General features: G+C 37.3%; 1 protein-coding gene across 4 annotated transcripts in view; it reads right to left on the bottom strand.

Annotated features, from left to right (window-relative positions):
* The window catches only part of TGFBR3 (transforming growth factor beta receptor 3), a 124,712-nt gene that overhangs the window by 16,954 nt on the left and 90,121 nt on the right, over positions 1-17,637 (bottom strand). For 3 of the 4 annotated variants that reach the window (XM_042805405.1, XM_042805424.1, XM_042805427.1), the window contains 8 exons: positions 15,581-15,749; positions 13,081-13,228; positions 8,253-8,442; positions 6,728-7,053; positions 5,920-6,069; positions 4,009-4,140; positions 3,586-3,753; positions 565-864 (listed from right to left, as the gene is read on the bottom strand). In XM_042805405.1, coding sequence (XP_042661339.1) covers positions 565-864; positions 3,586-3,753; positions 4,009-4,140; positions 5,920-6,069; positions 6,728-7,053; positions 8,253-8,442; positions 13,081-13,228; positions 15,581-15,749 — 1,583 coding nt within the window. The remainder of the gene's footprint in view (positions 1-564; positions 865-3,585; positions 3,754-4,008; positions 4,141-5,919; positions 6,070-6,727; positions 7,054-8,252; positions 8,443-13,080; positions 13,229-15,580; positions 15,750-17,637) is intronic. The other variant, XM_042805415.1, reaches the window with a different exon arrangement.

Genomic DNA, 17,637 nt, shown 5'->3' with positions numbered 1-17,637 from the left:
ACTGCAGCCATCAACAAATGAGTTTAGAAACAACAACAAATCGTTAAAAAAAAAAAAATACATTTTAAGGGGGATATGTAAAAACCCTAGAGTAAAAATAAATTCCCAATTCTTAGAACATATTCTTTAAGAAGCAATTTACAGCCATTTCCATTAGTTATGAAGCAAAATTTGGCAATTCTCTTTTGTAACAATCAGATTGCAATATTATCTGATATTATGCACATCTTTGGAAATTAAAGCTAACATTTTTTGCACTTTGGATATGGATGCAATATGGATAGCAAAAATAAAACTGAACAACTTGCATAATAAAAAGCAATTTCTTTTTATCCCCCTAATAGGGGGGTTCTTTTAACCACCTAATGAAATTTAAATAGAAACTGTAAATTATGCAGTCAAAATGCATAGCATCATAACTGTTACCTATGGAAATCTTGAGCCTAGAGATATCATGTTCATTACATCTATTCCATAGAAAGTCATTGATTGACTTGAAAGTTCAGATGAAAAAAATATTGTATTTTCACCTAAATCAGAAGTTTAGACTAATAAATTACTGACCCTTGGCAGCCCTTGAGTATCTTTGTCTTTATTTGTACACAAAGTCAACTCGCAGTGAAGAAAGAGCAGTGAGATGTTGAACATTGGTTTAAACACAAAGCTAAATCTTTTTTTGTCCTTCTGTGCATGTGGTATCAGAAAGTTCATCTTCTCAATACTGTAGAATTTAACAGATTCATCTTTAGGACAAATGTTTTCTATAATGGTGTAGTCAGACATTCTATCTGGATTTGAAAACGGGGAAACAAAGCATGTTTGAATGGCAAAGCCCAAGGATCTGTCAGCTTTAGTCACAGACACCTGCATTAAAAAGAAAGCAACGGTAAGATCTCAGAAATTACATTTCTGGTTCACATTTCATTAACATTTTCAACAATATTTTAAGCAGTTTTCCAGTGTCACTTCCAGTCTGAACTATTTTGAAGGCTAAATATTATGGGTAGACTGTCAGAGACAGAAAATTGGTGGTTTCAAAACCAGCAGCTGATTAATAGCATAACCATGCATAAATACGGCAATCCCTTATCTTTCCGAAAGCAGATGAGAAACCCAGTCCAGATCAGACACGTAAGTTAATGACTGCGACTGCCCCCTGAGGTGGTGCTGCTTCCCTTAGACACACAGACTATACTAGAGCTGTATGGAAGTCAATTACTAATTCCATGTCTTTGTATCTGTTTGAAACTTTAATGAAAAAGAAAAAAAAAAAATAAAAGCAACAGACACAACAGAAAACCCACCCCCAGCCAGGAGAGGAATGCAGAGGCAGAGAGGAGGTCATGGTCTGTCGTGTGGGTGGCATTCCTAGACTGGGGGGGCAGGGGAGCCTCCTAGAATGCCATAATTTCTTGTGAAATGATCCTTTTAGTTTATGGTAAGACTGAAATTCATATTCTTCTATGAAAAATAATTAAGACTGCAAACTTCCAGGGCACTGATGTTGTTCAGCCGGACTGGAATGCAGACAACAGATAGTACAGAATAATTAGGAAAAAGATTGAAATGGAATTTCTCACAAATGAAGCATGTTGCTCTTAATAAACAACAGAAATGTTGTGCCTAACTGTTAACACTGCTTGATGAAAACAGTTCCACAAGAAATCATTTCCTTAGAAGAAATGTGCCTTAAATGAGTACTTAATTCATGTGTGCTGCATGTATATTTAAAGAAGTGCCTGCCAAATTTTCCTGTGGTCTATACAGAAATTTTTGGATGCTAGGAGTTGTGCAGTGAATAAAAGCATTTCTTGTTTTTCTCTCCCTTATGTAAGCAGTAATCAAATTAGAGATGAAGGAATGTGTTGAGGCATCTAAGCAGGAAAGACCGTCTTCTAAAGAAAACAGAAATAAAAACTGATAAATGAAAGTCAAGCTACAGATACTGACAGGTAAACAAGCTGATGGTGTAAACTAGATATAAATGAGATTATGGCAAGGAGGACAGGCATACTACAGTATCATGAAACACCATCATGTAAATAAAAGGAAGAATGATACTTCAGGGGAAAAACAGAACTACAGGAGGAAGGTGAGACCAAAATATGATTATAAAATGACAGTAGAGAACAAAGGAAAAAAAAAAAAGCCAAAATATTCAAACACAAAAAACATTTTCAGCAGAAAATGAAAAGGGAGATACAGAGTTCTTACAGATTATGAACTAGGCAATTTATTGACCAAACCCCCAAAATATTTGTTAATTAAAAAAGCAAAACAGAAAGAAAAATGAAAAAAACCCAAACATTTCTGCCAGCTAAAATTGGAGTCACAGAAGTTCAAAACTGATACAGATTTTCCACTGTGCAAGAAGGAGAAACAGAAAAACAGGCGTCTGCCAGGACAGGTGATGAAGAAATCAGAACATCTGTCTGAATAAACAGCTCCAGAACCAGACAAATCCAGAGAGCTCGGAGCCAGGGGGATTCATCCCAGATCGCTGAAGGAAGCAGCTGGTTTTATCCAAATGAAAAAAAAATACTGTCTTTTATAAACATATCCTTAACAGAGTGTGACATACTTTTTTTTTTTGCTTCAACTTTCTTAAGTTCTTTTCACTGGGTAGAGATTGAGGAAGAGACACAACACATTGCAACAATGAAGAAAACTGCACCGATATTAAATGGGCCACTATGCTCATCACGTACAATGTGGGCTCACAAAGAGGAACTAAGTTGGGCAAAAGAAACATGGCACAGCACTGCTTCAGTCAATATAGTAATTTTCATGGTCTTACAAGCCCATAGCTTGCCACTTGACACTTACTCATCTATAAACTGGTGATACTACTTCATTGCCAATGTTGTATTTATTAATGCCAACCATTATTTGAAAAATACAAAATTCTGTTCACATGACTATCTTCAGAAATACTGACTGTATTGGTTCGAAATTCCCCAGATTCCATAAGCAACTTAGCAACACATGGAAATGTTACCAGGTTGAAAACGCATCTGAAGTCGAGGGTACCTGACAGTTGAATTTCCTGGTCTTATTTATCTAAAGCTGTTAGATCTCTTGTGTGATAGCATTCAAAATGATTGTAACTGGTGTTTTTAAGTGGATTGGGAGGAGATCAGAATCTGTATTAACTCTGTAGCCTAAGAACACTGGCATAAGGAAGACAGACACTTGTAATCATTTTTTGCATGTCTGTATCTTTCAAATGAGGTTCCGCCATATTACCCAAGAAGACGAACCCTGAAGTCTTCATCAGGAAGTGCCAGTTCAGAGCAAGAGCTCAGAGACCACCTTCAAATTCTGCACAGAAAAGCAGATTTGGCAAGAAGGACCAATTTACCTCGAAGTTAAATTCATCCATTTTGCAAGAATCCTTTGTTTTTGACCCAAAACATTGTCCTGCTTCTTACCCTAGAGTTTCTATTCTCCGAAGCCACCAAAGTACCCACCTGTCTGCCTAAAGCAACTACATGAGACCTTTCATCTGAAAAGAACAGATATGGCTCAGTTGTATGGCCTTGCAAAATGTTTCCATCAGTTTGAAAGCCTTTTTCAGCTTGTTACCTCTACATATACTGGCCCATTCTCAACAACAGAGAAGAGTCCTTGGGAGGGAGCAAGGAACAGATCTGTTTTGTACAGCTCCATGTTGAAGGTCACATTGGTGATGTGTGGTTCAGGAGGCCAGAACATGCCTCTGTCATCCTCTGGCTGCTGAAGCGTGCAATTAAACTGAAATGAAAAAAAACAACACAAAAACATCCTGAGCCAGAAGTGGTAACTGCGTAAGGACAAATTTGGAGTGCACAATACAGGTACACTCATGTTCCGTCTACTTAGTGCAAATCTTCAACAGGCCCACAAGAAAGAGAAGTGAGAAGAAATGTGTTAAAAGACAAATTGCAATACAATTAATTTCATTTCTGTGAAATGCCTATTACAATAGGTATTTCTCCATTGTCAGGTACAAACCCAGGAGTTACATACCGCTATCTCAGGCCAGCTTGAGAAAGCAACATCTCCCTCATCTGCATCCCCTGGAAATCCATTATCACCTGATTCCATGTCATCATCATCAAAGCCGCTGCTTTCAGCTGGTGATGACAGCTGAATGACGATCTGCACAAAAGGTATTGAAAGCGCGTAAGATTAGGTGATAACCAAGCTCTCTCTCTTCATGGTTATTATTTTCTTCTCTCTTCAGAACAAAGCAAAGGCCAAAAGAAGTGCACCAGCTAAGCAGATGGTGAAAGCACATCTTAAACAGCCTTGTGCTGAGCATGTAAGATATGTAGGTTATATTTAGATAACACCCCTTAGTTTTTTTCCAGGATTTAGAGCCAGCAAAGACATCAGTCTGGGTGCTGGTGTCTGAATGAGCAGCCTATCATTTCCATTCTATTTCTGGTATTTCTATAACCAACATTGAAAAAATAAATGTCTTTCTAAAGTGATTTTTTGCAACTTACAGTTTTCCTTAATGCACTCCTGGAAAATCACTGTAAGTGTTAGGGTCATTTAAGGATTTTCTCTTCTGTCATTTGCATATTTTTTTCAGAGATGTACACTCAATAATATGATGTCTCTTTCTTCATTTTCCCCTTCTCTGTTTTTCCCTGAATTTCTATTGTTTTGTTTTTTGTTTGTTTTTTTTTTTTTAATTATTATTTTTTTTATTTTTTTTTTTCCTCCTTTGCACACTTCTCTATTTCTTCACGCAAAAATTCCTGGTTTTATTTTCCAGTGTTCTGCAGTCTGCTCCTCTATGTCCTGCGGCTCCTCAGCTAGTCTTCTCCCTTCTAGGACTTCCTCTTTGTTTTCTTGGACATAGAGCAACTGCTAAGAAGTGACATATGCACTCTTTGAAACTCCACTGCATTGTGTTTATTTTTTTAGGAGAAATGCTCCCAAATTCTGGAAGATATCATACGTGATTCAGAGTTAAGTGAGTAGCCAAGACTATTTAAAGACATGATGGAGAAAGGGGAGGAGGCAAACATCCATTTTAGTTTGGATTATAATAGAATATAGGGACAATGACAGTATTTAGCTCCGGACACGTGCTATTCTGTAGTTTGGTGATTTTTCTATCCACAGTCTTGGTTTGGGTCTGTTTCTAAAGTTAGGTGCTACAGACTTGCCAGTACAGAATGGTTTTAACCAGGCAAGGTCAGATCAGATTGCCTTAGCTGTGTTTGGGTTGGACCACAGGCTTTCCATGATTTGCCAGTTACTTCTATGTACTGGAAAGCTCAGCAAGAGAAACGTGTCATTACTTTACAACCCAGATTAGCTTCACTTCAGTCTGGAAGCAGTCACTTGGAACCTAACTGGGCTCCTTAGCATCGTCACTCGTATACAAGTACCCAAGAGTCCCTTCATCACATATATCAACAGATAGCAAATATGAATCCAAATTATAAGAGAGAAGCTTGCACAGATAATGTCTTTTCCTCACATTTTGAAAGCCTTTTTCACACACAATTTTGGAAGAAAAAATTTAACGTAAAATAATTCAGCATATGAATTAAATGTTATTGGTTTGTGCAATCACAAAACTTCATTCCTATTCCTCCTTACAGCTATGTAGTACTGCTTATGTATGGGCATATCAAAGCTGCATAGGGAAAGCTGGTGCAAGCCATGCAGTTTAGTAAAAGTATTTAACTCCAACTCTTCCTTTTCCCCTTGGGAAACTATCTGACCACAGGAGCACACTGAACACGCAAGTCTTCATATCTCCTTGAATACAGTGACTGTAGCTGCAACCAGGTTTGACCAAGACAGGAAAAGATCAGGATGCTTCCTTTCTGCTAAGACTAAAGCTAACTACAACAGCTTCCTTGTACCACTACGATGTGCAGTGCAGAAGGTAGCTCCTCTTTGTAAAATACTCACAGAATTATAATAAACAATCTTGTTCAAGATATATGCTGTCCGAGTTCCGCATTTGTTCAGCAAAGACTCCAGAATGAAATGGGTACCATTCATCCTGGCTTTGCAAGAGCGATCCAGCAACGAGAGCTCTGTCCTTGTGTAGCCGCTAGCCTGAAACAAAGGTGCTTTGTAAGTGCTGAAACACAATTGTGTTAGGCTCTTGCTTAAAGTGCAGCTCAGAATACTGTTCGTGACTGACGATAGGAGGAAGTGAAGTTCCTCCAGGGAAGGACACTTTCAAAACGCTGTTATACGTGACAGACAGGGAATAAATGTAACAGGGAACAAAGAAAACAACAGGTTCATTATTAATCTACTGATCAATAATGCTGACTCTGTTTAGTCTGAAATGAGCTAAAAATGCTGTCTGTATCAGGCTCTTTTCCACAATACAAATGGACGCAAGCAACCTGTCAGCTGGTACATGGTAAAGACAGACCTATTCAGGTCTCACACAGCTATCAAAAGCAGCTTCTTTGTACTTTGGAGATTAAAAATTCAGACTGATGGTTGAGTACAGTGATTTTTTGAAAGAACCAACCCTGCAAAGCTTTAATCAGAAATCCCTCTACAAACTACTGGATTGTTGGGAAGAGGAAGCATGACTCTGAGTTATGACAAAGAATATCTACACTATAGTTTCCTTACCAATCCATTTTTTGGGCAGATGGGTGGTGACGGCGAATGTTTATTTTTTCAATCAAAATACAAATAAAATCGTATGCCCAAAAAAGTCTGCCCAAATCTGAGAATAAGAGATTACACCAACCTGCAGAGAGTCTTTTTCTACAGCTACTGTCATGATTTTGTCATCACACTTTATTGACAGGGCCATATCAGCACTGCCCTGAACCTCTTCAGGTTCTTTATGTTTTGAGAGAGAATGTTCAAAGTCATGATTTATTAATGTATCCACTGAATCCCTGGACGGGAAGATTCCTTCTCCCACTGTGTCATGTCTTCCTCTGTTAATGTGAAAAGGAAAGGTCAGGCCATCACTTAATGCAGGATTCTTTGGGGCAGGTAGTGGGTTAGCACCCAGCAAGTCTGTCAGCTCTGGAGGAAGGGAATGGTCTTCTTCATCATTCATCTCTTCTGGAAAAAAAAAAAAAAAAATGTGGGGGGGGAAAGAACATTAGGTTACTAGGTATTTTTCCTAGAAGTATTCAGAAATATTACTTTGCATAGAAAAAAAGATATTATCCAGAAAAGAAGCTCTTGAAGGACATCCAAAGCATCATGTTTGTACTTTTCAGGTAAATACTCCCAATTCCTCCATTAAGGGTTTGGTTGTTACTAAAGCATCTAATCTTGGTACATTTAGTTCCTCATAGAAATCTGCCTCAGTAAGAGCTGATAATAAACTTTGAGGAGTGAGCCTATTATACGAAAAAGGCAACCACAGTGGTAAAAGAAACCTCACATTCAGCAATTACACTATTTTAATGCTGCTGAAATAGCCTAACTGCAAATCATTGGGTGAAATTCTTGAATTACCTGCCCCATCACAAATTCAGTCACTCCACTGTTGTGGAACTACTTACATAATCAGAGTGAAGTTAAACAAGGATTAACTTTACACTGAGTAAACAAGGACACTATCTCCTGACTTATACACGACTGCTCAAGAAGAAATGAGAGTGCAATTGATAAAATTAATGTGAACATAAGTTTTATCAGAACAGCTAATCAATATGTTTAGTGGTTGAAATTCAGAATTAGTGAAAAAGCAGATGCAATTCCACTAGCTTCAATGGACCTGGATAATTTTACATCAGCAGCATCTTGAGACAAATAACTAATTTTTTTTAAACAGTTGTATATATTCTCTTTGCTCATATTTTTTTGGTAAGCCAGTTTTGTCTGTAAACAATTTAAAAGTTTATTTCATTGTCTCAAGGAAACACTATGCTCATACTTTTGAGAAAAAAAAATATAGAATCAAAGCTGGTTTTATTAACTAACAAGATATCCAGCTGCTGAAGTCCATTCCAATGAACACTGAGCATGGTCAGCCATAATGGCTTGTGAGTTGGATAAAATATAACCATTTAATTCCAATAACATTTCAGGAAATAACACAATTTTCCTGGGCTTTTCTAATCAAAAAGCCACAGAACATTTTTTTTAACCAGAATTCATAGATATTACCAGCATTCTTGATGATGAGCAGTGAAAGTACTGCAACCGCCAACAGCAAAGCTTCAAAACTGAGAAAGCACCTATCAAAACATCATTCTTAGAAATACAAGATATATTTTTTCTAGATGATAAAAGTCCATCTTCAAGCTTACCTATATCTTCCAGTTGCAGATGAAATCTGTTAGCAACAGGGGCTTTTGTATAGGAAGTAACTGGACTATAGTTATGCTCATAAGCCCACTTGATCAAACTCTCATGAGATGAGGGAATATCAGGTATTATTGATTTACTCATAGTCATGGATCTTTCTGTTTCTTTTCCAAAACCAATACTATTTGATGTCTGCAAACAAAGAAAAACTTGTTTCATGACTTATCATTTAAGGATACTTAAAATGGAATAGTGACACTGATTGAACATGTTTTTTACTCTTTGTTAAATAACAGCAAACTGAGAACACCTGGGAAATAAACCAAACTGCCATCTTAGACACAGAACTGCTGCACACATGGAGAAAAGCCCCCACTTCCTCCCAGCCACTGCCTGGAGTAATATAAATCAGTGTAATCAGAAACTGTTAATTCCTAAACAAGAGAAAGACATATTTATAGCCATTTGTATAATGCCATATTTTCTTCAAAAGTGAGTTGAAATTACTTCTGAGGTAAACTCAAGATGACAACTGATTTTTCAAATGTCCCCTTCATTTCTTGATTAGAGCGTTATTTAAGCTACATACAGGAAAACCTTTGTTCAAATGAGCATTACTGAAAAAGGCAAAACAGCATGCTTATGAAGTAGAGCCGTCACCAGCTAATGCTTTTAAGTCAGCTGGCACTGAGGATAGTCTGTCCCTCTCTGACCAAGCTTCATACTAGAAATCCTGTGTGCCTCCTGCAAAATGCTAGGTATATTAAATAGGACTGAATTAAATGCTTAACAGAGTAATAAGTGCGAGCATCCACATTTATGCAAGGTCAAACTACTTAAAAGACAACACATACTTTCTGCACATAAACAAAATTTAAAATTCCATTAACAATATAACTTTTACACAAATACATCAATACAGCAAACTCATAAATGCACTTGCCGACATCTTAGTTTTATTATTAAATAGTTACAAATAATGGCTCATCAAAGTTGGCCATGGAACACAGATGACTCATACAGTCAGTTAGATTTTGGTTTACTGTAAACATTTTGCAAAACTTCAAATTTTCTTGTCCAAATGGGCAAGTCAAAGGAATGTAACAAGCATCTCTAGCTGTTAGAGGGGCAGTTAGAAAATACACACTGGTATTATACTTTAACTTGCTTTTGAGTGCTTGGCATCTTAAACGTATTCACAGAAAGCTAAATACATATATATTTATTTTTACATTCACAACATTACTATTATCACTATAACAATCACATCGATGACTACCGAACAAGCTGAACATACACACAGCAATCCACTTTCCAATGATTTCTGTAACGCGACTGAATTGCACCTTCTATATGACCATTATACCACTGAATGCTCTACAACAAGCACTTTCATTTCCATTCCTGATTACCTTCTCTATAGTATAGGCTGCATTTTTTTTTTTTTTAAAAAAAGAACAAACTCCATTGTTTTCCCTCAATGTGAACAAATCTTAATTCTCTTTCACTCTAGAACATCAAAAGATTGACCGCACTTATCTCTTTTGCCCGGATTGCTTTTACACCATGGTCATATGGACCTGCTACCCAGCATCACAGAGCTCGGCTGCACTTCTCTACCCAACCTCATAAACACAGCTTTTGAACAAAGTGAATAAAGCTTGTAGAGAGTTCTGATGGAACAGCATAGTTTCTGCACCCTTTAAACACTCACAGCTTCACAACTGAAGTTAAAAGGGAATTTTAGGTGCAGTGTTTGGTTTGAGGATACTGTTACCAGTACAATTATCAATGACCAGCAAAGGCCACTGAAGATAAGAAACAAAAAGGAAGCAATAGGTATCCTAATTTTAGTGCATTACTACTGTTCTGGAACAAATAATCTTTTATTCTTCGACTGATGCAAATCTGAACATGATTTATCACACATTGTCATATTACCACACAGCTTTGACTGGCTGGAATTACTATGCTACCCCAACTTTGCTCGATCTCACTCTCTGCTTTCCTTTTTTTGTCATGAGGAGACAGCTGAACTAATATTATCTCAGAATTTTACTGTTCTAGCTGGCACCTGACCATTTCCAGGGCTTGTTTATACCTCTCCACTCCAGGCTGAGCCTGTAAATGTTCAGTCCTGCATCACCTCAATGACACAAAACTGAGCACAAGGGCTTGCAGGAGTAGACATACCGTCCTTCACTTGCCCTGCCCTGCCAACACCTCCGCAGGCAGTGTCTGAAACCAGGCCATCAGAGCCACCTACTAACCTACTCAGAACAGAGAGGGACCATTTCAGAAAGTGGTGAGCAGTTGTCCTCATGTAAAGAACAGTCCCACCAAGGTTCTGAAACCCTCACAGGTTTGTTCTGCGCATTTCATCTCTCTCACTTTTCACCCCTCAACGGTTATTTTCTTTCTGCAATTTCACTTATTTGTCCACTGTGCAACCCACAGCTTTGTAAAAGGACACCGAATCCAAAGGAAGCAATGTGAATGGCAGGTAGTTGACAAGCACATAAACACACCAGCACTGCACAGGGGTTAATGTAAGGGCTGACTGCAAACAGGAGTTAAACACAGCCTGGTAGGAAAGCACTGCATGTATATTATGCACAATTATTTACCTAAACTATTCCCATTTTACTTGGGTTTGTGTCCATCCTCCTTTAGAGTTTCAAGAAACACAGCAAGCTGGGAGATGTGCTAGATGACCTAAAAAGTCTTTCATTCTTTGTCTGTGAACTTAGACCTTAATAACTCACAGTGCTGATTTTGAGGCAGCTTAGCACTAACCTTTCCCTCTCGGTTTGCCAATCCCCTGAAGACAATTCTGATTTGTACTGAGGGCAAGAAGTTAGGAAAATTGAAGTGCATGGAACTGCTTCAACTAATAAAAAGAACATCGTGAAACATTACCTAATTGTTTAGTAATGTTTTATGCATTGTCTAAATTTGGGCTTGGAATGGCCTTCAGCTTAACAGAGATATGAACAGAACCTAAATGTTAGATGTATAGGCTTTTTAATGACATGGGGGTGTTTAGTTCCCTCCCACACTCCCCTCTAAACAAAAGGAGAACAAATACACATCCAGAAAATGAAGCATCTATATAAATGAAACAGTGTAACAGTTACTCACAAATCCTAACATAAATATACAAAGTCTTTTATATACTGACATTTCCATATATAGTATTACTTTCTCTTTTTGTTAGTCTAAATAAAATGTTATCTTCTGCCACTCGTTACAGAAAGAATTTTCACTTATACTTTTTACTTATACTTTCAATAATTAATAAAAAAGAACTTTTAAAAGAATAGCAGCCTTGATTTTCTATACTCAAGTGAAACACTTCAGACATTTTAAATTCTCTAGAATTTCTCTCCCTGAAAATTCATCATCCATAAAGAGATAGCTTCATGGTTATGAAATATGGTATTTTGGCTATTTCCAAGTGTGAAGTGAACTAATGGACAATTCTCTATTCTGTGAAAGTAGACACATATAGGCCTAAATCTCAGTGGTGAATTTTATGTAATAACCCAGAATGAAAATTTCAAGTCAAGCATTGCTTTTTGCCCTTCTGCTTACAAGTGTGGTAATCCTGGGCAACTAACTCGGACCCTTCTCTGTAAGAGCTAATTATTTAGGACCTGCAGAATGACCAGGACATCCTTTCCTATAAGATAAAGATGTGTCCGGGATCAAAAGGGAATTTCATCATCCACCCTAGATAATTTTTCCATTCAATTTTCTGAGCAACATCATAATTTATTTCCTTTTATTTCCCTCACTCTCAAAATTCAGCATGAAATCCTGCCTACCAAACTGTCCTCTTAGAAGATTTAGATCAAGCAGCCTTTGAATCCTATCAGAATGGCCCTTGAACACTTTAAAATGAGAAACCTCCTAAGCAAAGTAAAATTCTTATACATACAGATATCTGGAGTTTGAAAATGTATCTGAGTTTGTGCAGATCTGTTAATCAGGCAGCCACTGGGTAGTTCTGAGCAAGCATTCAGCAAAACTGTACAAGGTGTTCCTAACTGATCACTAAGTCAGAAAAAGGCCACACATTTATAGGCTGCAAGATTAGTCCAATTTTATTTATTTATTTATTTCAGAGTAAGGGAAAACACATTTTCTTAGTAGAAATGGTGTTAAGCCACAAAGCCTGCACCAAAAATCATCCTGAATCAGAACCTCTAATTATGTGTAAGTACAACTGCAGACATCCAGCTTAAGAGATCCTGGTTTTAATTTTTTAAAAACTTATTATTTGCAGTCTGAGGAGAGGTGAGGTCAATTTGACCAAAGACTTGCTGGGGATAGAAGTACTGGCAGAGAACAGGGCTAGAGACTACTACAACCACAAGTAGAAGGAGGAAAATATCCCACTTCTAAAGGGATGTGGGTGTGTGCCGCATATCTAGGATTATCCATTCTGCACTCACAGGCATCTTTCCAGCTTCTGAGATGAACCTGTAGATCCTCTCATGAAAGCAACAGCAAAAAGAGAGATGAACATCCAATTCTCTGTTTAGGGTACTTCAACAGAAGTCAAAAAGACACAGACCCTAAATCCTAGCACTAACAACCTGGCTTCTGTGATGTGCTGGTCAGTTTAATAGCCCATATACTAAAAGTTAAGGAGAAAAAAATACACAGTTTCTGTATTTACTCCTCAAAATGCAGTAATAATTAAAAAATGCAGCTAAGAGAGAAAACATTCAGGAATCATTATGGTCTAGCACTATATTACATTTAAATGGATTCTATACTGTCACAGTACGGTATATCTCAAAAAATAAAGGTGCCTCAACTTACAATCACTTCCAGCTTTCCCTGGACATCATGCGACTTGATAACCCAATTGACAGACTTTTTACATTTGAGGATAAGTACGATGTCTCTGACAAGTTTGGCGCCTGGTTGAGATGGTTTAATGTCAACGATTATATCCACCTGGAAAGCACTGTACGTGGAAAATAGAGAGAAATTTAGACCAGAAAGCCAGAAATTTTCAGCTATCAACCTTCTTCCAATCCATCATGTTTCCACTGTCTGGCCAGCTGATTAAAATGCTGGAGATTATCCCAGGCAACACAACATGTGCAAAACAGATTGTTATTCCACATATGCTTAAATGATTTTGTATAACAGTAGAAACAAATATTCTTAAAACAAATAATATTTTTGTCTCTTGTTTACAAGAAATGTGCTACGCATTTCAACTACTATTTAGAGCAGGTTAGTTATATGACTAGCAGTTTGCTTTATAAAGCAAATAGTGTTGTCTTATTTCACTGCGACAGTGCCTAAATATAGCTGTTTCAGTTTCCTTTGGCTATAACTGTATTAAAGCTCAAAATAATACCTTAAAAAAGCAAAAAGAGAAATTAAGCAGGTTAATAGTAAAAAAATGCATAAATACTATATTGGGGAGTGTCTCTGCCTAAGGCAGTTAAATTGTGGAAATTAATTTGCTTAGAATCTTGCATGTGTTGAAGAATTAAGCTGTGTATTCAGTTTCCAATACTTCTGGATATATACTTACTTTAAAAAGAAAAGAAAACAGATGTCCTGCCTATTGCTTGCTGGAAAATAGATGAACACTATCCAGTTTTTCAAGACCTCAGTAAAATAAGTAGAGCAAATAGGTTTGTATCCATCAGTATCATCTTGTCATGCAAAGTATTAATTCAACAGAAAAACCTTTAGTTCCACATCATCTTATGGGGCCATACGTCACAAGAACGTGCTCATCCCCAAGTAACAGATTTCAACTAATATTCTTCACTGACACTTAATGTATCTTGGGACCTTCGTTTCATCTCCTGCAGTTTTACATGTGCCCAGCTCAGCTTCTGTATGTTTCTTTGTGGATATGAATTTTGTAAAGATAGATGTGAACGATACATAAAACTAAAAACAAAGCAAGAGGAATTTAGCTTATTATTTTTTTTTTTTTTACTTTTAATAACCAATCATTTAAACATTTTGCAGTGTTATCAGCTGAAAAACAAATTCCTATCATACTACCAGCCAAAGACAAAAGCCCAAAGGGCTTGGAGACAAGGCTGTCATTGCATGACACAGCAAGGGACTTACAATGATGTTGATGGTAAGAACAGCTCTGTTTAGGATGAAGCTGCAACTCACATCACACAGAGGCAGATCATTTGGGCTTACCTACTCCACTTCCACTACATCTCAGTACTTCCTACTTTCCCAGTGTTGCTAGGCAAGAATATTCCCAGGCTCTGGGTTCACCGCCTTGCAGTGAGACAATTACCCTTCCTGCAAAGATCCCTCCTCCCACCTCTATCTCCCTGCGTGATTTCCTCATTAGGGATGGGATATGGTCAAATGTAACTGTATGAGGAGCACAACTGGACAATGCTGGATATCCAGTGTCTGCAGTACACAAACAGGATTTTAATTCTACCTTATCTCTGATGAAATTGTACTTTTCTTCTTGCAAAAGGGAAAACCATCAAAGTTTCATAGCAAATTTCTGTTCTAGCAACCATACTCAGCACTTATGAAGAGCTTTTCCAGTTATGACTATCTGAAGCAAACCCCATTCATGTGCTCCCACTAAGACCTAGGAGAGACCAGTGAATGATAAATATTTTAAATGTTTTACCTCACAAAGGTACATTTGACAATTTAGATAATCCTCATAATGCATACAGAGAGTTAAGTAATTTTTCCTAACCACGAGTTATAAGTCAGTGGACCACTGTCAACCCTTAACATTTCTTGCAATTACCAAACTATCCCTTAACCTCAAATAGACACTTGACAGAAAATACTGTTATGATTCTGCAGACCAAGTGTGGAACAATTACGATGGACTGCAGATCACTTGTGACCTCTGGACCACTGTCTGGGAGCCACTGCCCGAGGCCTTGCTGCCAATCAATCCTGTGACAGGCCAAGATTACTTCTAACCTCTCTTTCATCTCTTCATACAGTGGTCTCATCATAAACCCTGCCTGTCAGATGCTGCCCTAATTCATATTCCCTTATTCATGTTATTCTTAGAAAAATTTGATTGATTGAACAAGAAAGGGGGCAGGATACAGTCCATAAAAACTGTGCTTTGCAGTCTTGTCCAGAAAAATCCTGGGATCATGAAGCACAATCCAAAATCTGAAATACTGAAGAATACTGGAGAACTAAGTTCTATTTAAGGAAAAGTACTAAAGTCCAAGCTCCTCTTCTAAGGATGAAATGGCTACTTTCAGTTGATTTTCAGTAGACAGATAAAATCTTTAGCTGTGATTTCAAACAGACATAGTCTATTTAGACAATACTTTACCTGTATGGATTGGAATTTGGAGTGATTAGTTCAATGATATGAACTTCTCTTTCTTGGACTAAGTTAGACATAAGGCACCCCTCTGCTGTTTTTGGCTGTAGGTATCCCGCAAGGTAATTTAAAGAGAGAAAATTCTTTTCTATGTTGCATGAGGGAGGAAAAACTTGATCTGGAGAGGGGAATAAAAAAGAAAGCATATGCACCTTTACACATAAATATCATCTTACATGCATGTAAATACCGCATCTACTTCACTGTGGCACTATATTTTATGATATAGGTCTTTAGGCTAAAAGGTATATTTATTATCTATCATTAGCATTTATGACAACTCAACATAATATTGAAAGGGAGATCACTTTTGCAACAACACATCTGATGTAAAATACATACTTCTAAACCGAGCAGTTTCTATTTACAGATTTAAATATTTAATTAAATAAAATCTCTGCAAAGAGAAATCTGAAAACAATACTGAAGTAAAATATGTGAGCATTTTTCAAAATGAATAAAATACATTTAACTTGTTCCTTGCACCTTTAAAAAGATTTCTTTCTATTGAAATTAACTCATACAAAAACTTTTGTGATCAATTCATTCTCCCTTTAGAAAATGTTTTATTCTTGGTATTATAAGCTTACCATATTTAAAAGATCACAGAGTATTTTCCATTTCGTTACTCAATAAATTTTCCTATATATTGTGTAATCAGAGACAGTGTTGTCTAGAAATACTGCAGTTTTCTTGTGCATGGAAAATCAAATATAGCAAGAAAAGGATAAAATCAGTCATTGATACTAAGGAAGTCTGACCATAATATCCATAACTGAAATGAAGGAATTCTAGAGTAGATATTCAATGTCTCTTTTGTTTTTAACTGACTATCTGATCAAGAGCATTAACCAGTGTACAATGCAAACCACAAAAAATAGTCATTTGGTATGAAGTTCTCATGCACAGCCTACATTGCTGTACCCCAAGAAGCAGTATTTCCATTGAAAAATAGAAATACTTTGTATTTCTGAGACAGTTTTATATATGAATTGTCATAATACACAGAAGGACTAAGTATCACGTTCAAAGACATGAAGCCCTGTAAGAATATAATTCCAAATGGCTGGCTCTTTGACCTTTGCTTTACAAAGAAGGCTTTCCTATTAAGGTCAGTAGCAAAATAGAAAAAAAAAATCAAATATAATGCATTATGCATGCAAAACCATGGATGAACTCTTAAAAGCTGAGACCACTGTTAGCATTTGCTCCCTAAACAAGAGCTGAAATGTCACCCCTGTAATGAATTTGTGTGTGGTACACAACTTCACAGGGAGACCAGAGACTCCTGTGACCCCAGTCACTGAAGAAACAATTAGGGGAATTTCTTCTCCTGATCTTACACAAAGTACTCTTTGAATATTAACCTTGCTGTCTTCCCTACAGAATCTATGAAAGCTGTATGAGGCTTTAACTGCCCAAGTAAAGCACTCCTCTAACATCTGGTATGTGCCCTGCCAGATTAGCCTTGAATGCAGCTGCAGTTCTGCCAGCTCCTCCCACAACAGCACAGAATGGAAAATGATCCCAAATGGTCTGCATTGAGCTTGAATTTATATATATACACACACACACGCAGATACTAGGTATTTGCCTCTCAGCTGCAGTACAATACAATTCAAGCTATAAAATAGTAGCCTCTGAGTAGTTTGTGGATAATTGCCACACGTGCTATTGTTTGCCATTGCAAAGAACTTGGTTCCTGCTCCTGGCACTGTCATTAAATGTTTCTGGAGCTCTCAAGAACAGCTGCTTTTGCTGCCACCAGCACAGAGGCTCCCCAGCCTGGGCCTCCGCTCGATAGCACGCTTTTCCTCTGCAGCAAATTTTAACTCTGTCACTGGCTACTTGACATACACTTTCACTTCCCCCCTCTACCAAAATGTATTTACTCTTGTCCATACCAGTTACCAAGATTTGGGCTGGAACAGAAAAGAAAAAGGGATCCATTTCATCTTTGCTCACTACACTTCTTTTCTCTTTAAGTTTCAGGGCTGTCTAGTTAC

This window comes from Tyto alba, unplaced genomic scaffold (genome assembly GCF_018691265.1).
Source record: "Tyto alba isolate M040663 unplaced genomic scaffold, T.alba_DEE_v4.0 Super-Scaffold_1000006, whole genome shotgun sequence".
Taxonomy (NCBI): domain Eukaryota; kingdom Metazoa; phylum Chordata; class Aves; order Strigiformes; family Tytonidae; genus Tyto; species Tyto alba.
The sequence above is the reverse complement of the archived record's forward strand: the minus strand, read 5'-3'. Positions and strand labels throughout refer to the sequence as shown.